At 40.8% G+C, this 9,526-nt stretch overlaps 2 protein-coding genes across 4 annotated transcripts; one reads left to right on the forward strand and one right to left on the reverse strand.

Moving 5' to 3' along the window:
- Window positions 1-137: 137 nt before the first annotated feature.
- LOC100690759 (interferon a3) lies at window positions 138-5,258 on the reverse strand. 3 transcript variants are annotated; one of them, XM_019362436.2, is made up of 8 exons: window positions 5,132-5,222; window positions 4,477-4,577; window positions 4,231-4,310; window positions 4,060-4,128; window positions 989-1,003; window positions 698-847; window positions 516-599; window positions 138-408 (listed from the first exon to the last, which is right to left on the reverse strand). In XM_019362436.2, the coding sequence occupies exons 3-8, from the start codon at window positions 4,285-4,287 to the stop codon at window positions 310-312; spliced, it is 474 nt and encodes a 157-aa protein (XP_019217981.1). In that variant the 5' UTR covers window positions 4,288-4,310; window positions 4,477-4,577; window positions 5,132-5,222; the 3' UTR covers window positions 138-309. The 3 variants fall into 3 exon arrangements, with proteins under 3 accessions (XP_019217981.1, XP_019217980.1, XP_019217979.1); XM_019362435.2 differs by lacking the exon at window positions 4,477-4,577 and having other exon boundaries at window positions 5,132-5,258; XM_019362434.2 differs by lacking the exons at window positions 4,477-4,577; window positions 5,132-5,222 and having other exon boundaries at window positions 4,231-4,377.
- Window positions 5,259-6,474: 1,216 nt separating this feature from the next.
- LOC112841720 (interferon a3-like) lies at window positions 6,475-8,031 on the forward strand. Its single transcript, XM_025909967.1, has 5 exons — window positions 6,475-6,739; window positions 6,839-6,922; window positions 7,309-7,458; window positions 7,600-7,698; window positions 7,793-8,031. The coding sequence occupies exons 1-5, from the start codon at window positions 6,476-6,478 to the stop codon at window positions 7,889-7,891; spliced, it is 696 nt and encodes a 231-aa protein (XP_025765752.1). The 5' UTR covers window position 6,475; the 3' UTR covers window positions 7,892-8,031.
- Window positions 8,032-9,526: the final 1,495 nt, after the last annotated feature.

Below are 9,526 nucleotides of genomic sequence, written 5' to 3' on the forward strand. Positions count from 1 at the left end.
CCCTATGACAGCTGGGATAGGCTCCAGCGCCCCCCGCGACCCTGGAAAGGATAAGCGGAAGCGAATGGATGGATGGATGTTTGTACAAAGATAGACTCGTTTATTTAATAAAAATATATTTTAAAAAAATGTTCATTTTGCTCATTATGAAGACAAAATTTTTACAAAATCTCGATCAGCATAGAAAAACAATCAAAACAAAAATAAATATACAAACAACCAGGTAAATAAATAAATAAATTAAATAAATAAATAGACAAGCAATTAAAAGAACACAGCCGTCATCACAGACATGACAACAGACAGGTTTTAGTGGGCAGTGTGCAGAGATGAAGCCAGCTGTTCTGCTCTCATTTGATGGGCTTTGGTTTCCTTCCTGATCACCTCCCAGGCTTCAGCACTGTGACCCTACAGAAATACCAATATTAGTATTATTATTACTGAAATAAGTTATTCCATCTATTTATCTTAAGGATGATCTAAACCCCAAATTAATGAGAATGATGTGATCTTACCATTTCCTTTAAGATATGATGTGAGAGTCTCTTAAAATACATGTGCAGCTTTGTGGTTTTCCTCTTGTGACTGTGGCTCCCAATCTAATTTAATTACAAGCAAAATGACAATTAAGAATATGTCATGTCATGTAAAGTATCATATTCAAATGTACTAAAAACCTAACTGAAAGTGAACTTACACAGGAGTGAAGCTCTTCAGCCTGTTTGTTGACAATATTGAGAAAGTTCCTCACTGTGCCGTCCTCCCATGATGCAGAGCTGTGATCCTCCTCAAACAGGACAGCCACCTCCTCCAGAACCTGAACTGTGAAAGCCAGTTTATCCTCAGCCTGGAAGAAGAAGATCAAACACAGACCACTTTAGAAATGCTTTAATAATAATAAGAGTAGATTTATAAGACACAATTAACCCGTCATAAGAGAAAATTATCTTTTTTTTCTTTCAATATTCAAAAGCTGAGGTTCACTTACTGATGATTTGGAAACCTGGCGGCAGTGGCGGTCCTAGCCTGTTTGGCGCCCTGGGCGAACACCCCCCCCCCCACACACACACACACACATACACACATATGAAGAGAGAGAGAGTATGCATAGTATGCAAACGTCTACTAAACAGACATCATAATTCGTCATGCAATGAGAACTAATTAATATTAAAATCTGTAACATAATGTATTGTTTGGAGTTTAGTCTGTTACTGTTACTATTTTTACCATTTCTTCTTGGAGGAACATAACCCACATACAGTGGCTTGCAAAAGTATTTGGCCCCCTTGAACTTTTCCACATTTTGTCACATTACAGCCACAAACATGAATCAATTTTATTGGAATTCCACGTGAAAGACCAATACAAAGTGGTGTACACGTGAGAAGTGGAACGAAAATCATACATGATTCCAAACATTTTTTACAAATAAATAACTGACAAGTGGGGTGTGCGTAATTATTCAGGCCCCTGAGTCAATACTTTGTAGAACCACCTTTTGCTGCAATTACAGCTGCCAGTCTTTTAGGGTATGTCTCTACCAGCTTTGCACATCTAGAGACTGAAATCCTTGCCCATTCTTCTTTGCAAAACAGCTCCACAACTGCCCTGTGATGGCCCCAGAGGTTGCCTAAGAGAATGTTGGGAGCAACAACACCATGAAGTCCAAAGAACACACCAGACAGGTCAGGGATAAAGTTATTGAGAAATTTAAAGCAGGCTTAGGCTACAAAAAGATTTCCCAAGCCTTGAACATCCCACGGAGCACTGTTCAAGCCATCATTCAGAAATGGAAGGAGTATGGCACAACTGTAAACCTACCAAGACAAGGCCGACCACCTAAACTCACAGGCCGAACAAGGAGAGCGCTGATCAGAAATGCAGCCAAGAGGCCCATGGTGACTCTGGACGAGCTGCAGAGATCTACAGCTCAGGTGGGGGAATCTGTCCATAGGACAACTATTAGTCGTGCATTGCACAAAGTTGGCCTTTATGGAAGAGTGGCAAGAAGAAAGCCATTGTTAACAGAAAACCATAAGAAGTCCCGTTTGCAGTTTGCCACAAGCCATGTGGGGGACACAGCAAACATGTGGAAGAAGGTGCTCTGGTCAGATGAGACCAAAATGGAACTTTTTGGCCAAAATGCAAAACGCTATGTGTGGCGGAAAACTAACACTGCAAATCACTCTGAACACACCATCCCCACTGTCAAATATGGTGGTGGCAGCATCATGCTCTGGGGGTGCTTCTCTTCAGCAGGGACAGGGAAGCTGGTCAGAGTTGATGGGAAGATGGATGGAGCCAAATACAGGGCAATCTTGGAAGAAAACCTCTTGGAGTCTGCAAAAGACTTGAGACTGGGGCGGAGGTTCACCTTCCAGCAGGACAACGACCCTAAACATAAAGCCAGGGCAACAATGGAATGGTTTAAAACAAAACATATCCATGTGTTAGAATGGCCCAGTCAAAGTCCAGATCTAAATCCAATCGAGAATCTGTGGCAAGATCTGAAAACTGCTGTTCACAAACGCTGTCCATCTAATCTGACTGAGCTGGAGCTGTTTTGCAAAGAAGAATGGGCAAGGATTTCAGTCTCTAGATGTGCAAAGCTGGTAGAGACATACCCTAAAAGACTGGCAGCTGTAATTGCAGCAAAAGGTGGTTCTACAAAGTATTGACTCAGGGGCCTGAATAATTACGCACACCCCACTTGTCAGTTATTTATTTGTAAAAAATGTTTGGAATCATGTATGATTTTCGTTCCACTTCTCACGTGTACACCACTTTGTATTGGTCTTTCACGTGGAATTCCAATAAAATTGATTCATGTTTGTGGCTGTAATGTGACAAAATGTGGAAAAGTTCAAGGGGGCCGAATACTTTTGCAAGCCACAGTAATTTCCTTAGGGATTAAGAAAGTATTCTGATTCTTAATGTTTCAGGATGACCTGCCATTATCCAATGACACATCTGCTTACCTGTATCTTTTGCTCGTTTTTCCTTGTAGGAGCCATAATTAAATGTACTGAATTTTAATGATCACTGGGTTTTCATTTGTTTGGTTGCTATGGTGATGTGTAACGGGAGTCACGTGGGTGCTAGCGGTGACATTAAGAGGGCGTTGTCAGTCTGTCTTTCACTGGTTTGATTTTGACAGAGCAGGGCTGGGTAGCTGTAGTTTTTGTTGACCGCAGCACAACGAGTTTCTCCTTGTTGCATTAGAGCCTGTGATGTTTTAAGAGTTTGAATCGCGAGCCGATCACATTGCTCTGTAAACTTTTTAAGCACTTTAATAAACAAGCAAGCAATTCCACCTCTTGCATTATTGCGTAAAGTTGACAGCGCGTCAGGCAAATAGGCAGGCTCAGTCCCCCGGCACTCCTCCTCTTCTTTTCTCTTTTTTTAAACTTTAAAAACGGGTTGTGTGTGAGACTTTAAATCAACAAAATATAAAATATACATTTTAAATTGTTATTGACCCCGAGTCCTAAAGTGTATATTTATTTTTTTACTCTTAAATATTTATTGTTCGTTTACTTGCACTGCTGTAACAGGAGCCTCGTCGTCTCGTCTCTCTATATACTGGACTGTATGTAGCGGAGATGACAATAAAGTTTACTCTGACTTCAGCAGCGAGCAGGCGCACCGAGGGCTCTCGCGCTCACTTTTCGCGTATAGAATTTTGAAAAAACATCGGTGCAAATTATAAGTCTGTATCATAATGTCTGGTGTTTTTGTGTTTGTTGTTTTGTTTTTATTTTGTTTTATTTTGCGAGTTGGTAATTTTTGCTGCTCCAGCCAGCCAGAGAATCCCCCGCCGCCCCGCCCTCTCCTCCCTGTGCCGCAAGCAGCAGGCGCACCTCGCAAACGGAGGGCGCCCTTACTCCCAGCAAATGGGCGATAGAAAACCGATCGGTGCCTATGCCATTCCCAATATGCGCTGGCAGCATGAGTACGAGCAATTTTTTTTTTTTTGCCGATGCCCGTGATGCCGCCCCCACCACGATACCGCCCCGGGCAACCGCCCGTGTCGCCCGTATCTAAAACCGCTACTGCCTGGCGGTACAGGTGATTAGGGAAGGCCACGGTGACCTCCACTTCAGTGGTGTTAGTGACGTTTTTAGCCTGAAACACATTGAGTGTTTTAGTCATCAGATGCTAAAGTGAAATAATTCTAAAACTATTTAAATAACGAATCAACTAATATTAAAACATTAAAACACTTACCATGGTATCAAGTAGATTCAGAGTTTCTTCGTTGTGCTGTCTGAATTTATGATCCATCCATCTGCAGCTTAGCGAGGAGCCTTCAGTGGACAGAGCAAGAAACAGGCAAGCAAAGAGAATCCTGTTCAGCATTTTTAAAAGGTATAAACTTCCTTTGTATGAAGCAAATGTCTCCCGGTGTTCTGATGGAGCAGACCTGCAGCGCCGCATTTATAGCAGAGCGAAAATATTTCATTTTCTATATACCTGGGAAACCCGCAGGTGGATAAGATATCCGAAGTTATAAGGGTTAAAAGTTAGTTGACATCATTATGAGGATTCCTGGAGATACACATCCATTTGAACACCTAAGAAACATGACGACAAACACAACTCACGACTGATGATTTTATTTGTAACCATAACGTGTATAGGTTTACCTTTTGATATAGTTAACGTGTTACAGGGATATTAATGCTGCTTTGAGGACATTTAAGTCTATTATGTCAAGAAACGGGCATGTGGCAGGCAGAGAGTGGACCCACATGCATGAATAGGTGACGAAACAAAACTGATCAGATCACAGGTCAGACATATGTTAACGATAACGTCATTGCAAGTACTACAGGTGCTGGATTGCTTTTCTTGTTTGTTTGTTTGTTTGTTTTGTTTTGCTGAGGGGGGCTTTTTTCAATTATTTTTATTTCAGACTCATTCAGAATCGGAGCAGATGAAGACTCCTGGTTTGCCCTCCACTATTGGTCACATGAGGCCAACACAAATACATCACAACTGATTTACAAGTACAGCAGAAGTGCAAGCTGTTTAATAATGAACAAACTGCTAAAAAAGCTAAATGAAGGCCACATGAAATGATGCAATGATGCAATGAACCAAGGTAAATACACCTGCTCTTCCATACCTGCGCCCATTCTTCACCCACGTGGCAGCCGCTTTCATTTTCCTCGGTAAAGAGAAAACAAATACCCAAAGTGGAAGCTGTAATTTACGAGTATCACCTATAGGCGGCGTAGAGTTTCTATTTGTAACAAGTGTCACCTGGCAGTTTGCTGGCTTCCGCCGTGTGATTGGCAGAGGAACTTGAACAGGTAGTAGGTGTGTGAGGTGAGGTCAGCGCTCTTCTGTGGGAAGTTCTAGAGACAATTAACTCACTCTGGTGCGAGTGGGTATGTTGTTCGTGTGAAGTTTTAATGGTGTTCAAGCTCTAGATCGACTGCGCGCGATCGATATTCTGTTGTTGTGATGCCTCTGCAGTTAATTTTTTCTTTTTGATTGATTTGTAATTTCTTTTGGTTAGTCCGTCCAGCCATAAAGACTGTTATGAATGAAGGGCGGACTAACCTCTCTCGTTTTTATTTTTATCTTTCCGTTTATTTATTTGTGCCACTTCCCTTTTATAAATCCAGACTGCAGGTCACGCATATCGCTGATTCCCAGCTGTGCTGAGACCAGAACTGTTTGCAGTGCGTGCCCACTGGTAAATGGACTGTTGCAAATGGATTGCAGTGTCTCTAAACTGGGTGTGACGGTTTGCAGTGTAGTGTTATTTGCTCGCACCTTTGGTTTGATGGGTCTCATGTGCAGCTGGAATCTTAGTAAAATATGTTTTAAGTCCTGTCTGGGAATGAATGGGAAATGTATGTTTAATTGATGGAATAAATACATTATACATTTATCTCTTTGTCATTTTATTTGACACCTTAGTGCTCTGTTACATATTGTTGTAGACGCCACAAGACTTTCTGTTCTCCGTTCACAGCTCCTGCCCTGCTTTTCAAGACTTTTCATAACACACTGCAACTTATATGACCAGTAGGCTATATTTGGCTTTTTATTTATTTCAGAACCTGAAAAAACAAACTTAAATCACTCTATACTCTTTTCTTCTCTTCTTTATTCAACCCTACTTGAAACTGAAAGCAAACGTGCGTAAGGTGCGTCAATGACGTTTGGTACACATCCGCTTTCATTCTATTTGATCATGAGTGACGAAAAACTGTGTTCGACGTTGGCTGTTTTCATTTTTTAACTTTTTTTTTTTTTTTAACTGCCATTAATGCCTTGCTACCCGCAAAGAAGGTGAATACTGCCTGCAAAACATTACTGTAAATCTCCAACCTTCAACTTTCCAATATAAAATAATGTAAGAAAGAATTTCGGATAAACAAAATGAAAATGATGTTATAAATCTTTTTGTTTTGTTTTGTTTTGTTGTTTTTTTTTTAACTTTCTAGTTGATTAGAAAATGAAATTCTTGCACTCTGCTATAAATGAAGCGCTGGAGGTTTGCTCCATCAGAACACCAGGAGACCTGAGAGTTTGCTTCACACTAAGGAAATTTCTACATTTTTCAAAAATGATCAGCAGGATTTTCATCGCTTGCCTGTTTCTCGGGATGTACAGTACGGGCTCCTCGCTAAGTTGCAAATGGATTGTAAAACATCCAGGCAACGAAATGAGTCAATTCAGTCTGTACAACGAAATAGCTTTAGGTCGACTTCATATGATGGTGAGTGCACTTCTTTGCATAATGTTTAATATGGTATTGATTTAAATAGTTTGATTAGTTTCATGCATGTGATGTGTGTGCGTTTTGTGTGTGATGCAGATTACTAACACCACTAAGGATGCTGAAATTGAGCACAACGTAGCTTTCCCTAATCGACTGTATCGCCAGACGTCCAAAGCAACAGTAAGTCATCCCTAACTTTTTACATAAAGTTGTTTCTTTTTTTGTTGGAAGAACTGAAAGTGTCGTGATGGTAAATCTACAAAAGTTTGTCTTTACCTATATATAGACTATAGCTATTAAAAGGGTCGTAGGGATTCTCTCCCACAGAGCCAATGGAGTTGTCTATTATCACGACTCTGTCATAATTCCTGTGTATAATTCAAGGACAAAAATACAAAGAACTCATTTTCAACCATTTATTCCTGTGCAAAATAAGATATATCTGGGGAAATTTTCATTGCTGTGTGGATTCATGTTCTTTGACTTTCTAAGCCATCCATCTTCAAGTGTCACAAAAGTATTCCTATAGTAATCTCTTCTTCTTCTTCTTCTCCTTCTTCTTCCAGGCTGAGGATAAACTGGCTTTCACAGTTCAGATTCTGAAGGAGCTGTCAGCCCTGTTTGAGAAGAATCGCAGCTCTGCACCATGGGAGGAGAACACAGTGGAGAACTTTCTCAATATTGTGAACAAACAGACTGAAGAGCTTCACTCCTGTGTAAGTTCACTTTCATTCGTTTTTGTAATTTTACGATGAATTCAGTCTCTATTATGTAAAAGACCTGACAACTGTGAATAAGTTAAAGTGGTGAATGATTTATTTAAATATATTTTGTTTTATTTCTCTTGATTTACTTAGATTGGAAGCCACAGCAATACGACACAGAAGGGGCAACAGCTGTCTTTCAGGAGAGAAAAGTATTTCAAGAGACTCTTAAATGAAATCCTAAAGGAAAATGTAAGCCTGCATTATTTTTACTGAGCCTGTATTTAGATATGACAGATATTTCACCTCTGGTATTTTAATAATGATAATATTGTTTTGTCTGTAGGGTTACAGTGCTGAAGCCTGGGAGAAGATCAGGAACATAACACAAGCCCATCTGAGACAATGTGAATTCCTGGTTGAAACTCTGGAAACTGCCCACTAAAACTTGTCTGTCGGATAAATTTTTAAAAATGTATTTGTATTTTTTAATTGGTTTAATTTATTTACTCTATTCATAATATTTACACTATTATTTATTTTTAATATTTGTGTATATTTATTTATTTATTGATTTCTGAAACATTTCCATACAGTAAACTAGACATATTTCATATTATTTTATATGTTAAAGTCAATAAATATTTTCTTACCTCACAAATTGAAATATGTTGACTTTTCTATTCCTGAAATATCCAGAACAATTGTTATGCACTTATTTTTAATGAGTACAATCAAACATAGAAACATTGTCCAGAATTATATAGAAAGACTGGTTTGATTCTTCACAAAAGCTCTGATACCTCATATGGAGTGAGTATGAGCACCAAGACCACTTTAAAAACTTTTGGGGGTTTTGAAACTCCCTTTTAAAAGGAAGAAACCCGGCCACCTCTCCCCGAACACCAAGGCATTCCCAGGTCAGCCTAGATATATAATCCCTCCAGCGTACGATGGATCTGCCCTGGTGCTTCATGCGGACAAAGCTCCTGCAGTGGTTGTATAAGGTTGAATGGCCTGTAGCAATTGGCCAGAAACCCCCAACTCCCAGAGCACATTCCACAGGACACTCTGAGGGACAAGGTCGAATGCCTTCTCCAAGTCCACAAGGCACATGTAGACTGGTTGGGCAAACTCCCTTGCACCCTCAAGTCGAGAGGATAAAAAGCTGGTCCAGGGTTCCACGACCAGGACGAAAACTGCATTGTTCCTCTTGTATCCAAAGTTCGACTAATGGACGGACTCTCCTTTCCAGCACTCTGGCATAGACTTTTCCAAGGAGGCTGAGGAATGTGATTCCCTATAGGTGGAACACATCCTTTGGTCCCCCTTCTTAAAGACGGGAACCACCACCCCCGTCTGACAATCCAGAGGTACCGCGCTTGATCTCCACACAACATTGTAGAGGTATGTCAACCAAAACAGGCCTACAGCATCCAGAGCCTTCAGGAGCTCAGGGTGAACCTCATCCACCCCCGAGGCTCTGCCACCAAGGAGTTGTTTAACTAGCTCAGTGACCTTACCCCTCCCTTCGTCCCCCGACTCTGCCAGTGGGATTAAGTAGGTCCTCGAAGTATTCCGTCCACTTCCCAAAAATGTTGTCAGTTAAAGTCAGCAGTGCTCCACCTGCACTACACACAGTGCAGGTAGAGCATCGCTTTTCTCACCTGAGTTGCCGGACGGTTTGGCAGAATCTCTTCGAGGTAGTCCCTAAGTCTTTTTCCGTGGCCTGCCCGAACTCCTGCCACTGGGTTGTAAACTCTGCCAGAGGTGTGAGTTGAAGATCTTGCGGACCGGGGCCTCTCCTAGCATTCCCAGCACACCCTCACTATACATTTAGGTGTGCCAGGTCTGTCCAACATCCTCCCCCTTGTACACTGTGTGCTTTTTTATTCTAGTTCTTGAAAAAATTATTTTTTTTGTTTCTTAAGCCACTGAAATCCGACCTTTGAGACATTCAGCATTAAAAAGTAAATAACTCAAGGAATGAACCAGGGTTGTGTCTACACACAAGATTCAAAGAACCCATTTTAAATGGTATATTTAGGCACTTTGTTACTAGCACCTGTCACAACAAAGA

This window comes from Oreochromis niloticus, linkage group LG8, assembly GCF_001858045.2.
Source record: "Oreochromis niloticus isolate F11D_XX linkage group LG8, O_niloticus_UMD_NMBU, whole genome shotgun sequence".
Taxonomy (NCBI): Eukaryota; Metazoa; Chordata; class Actinopteri; order Cichliformes; family Cichlidae; genus Oreochromis; species Oreochromis niloticus.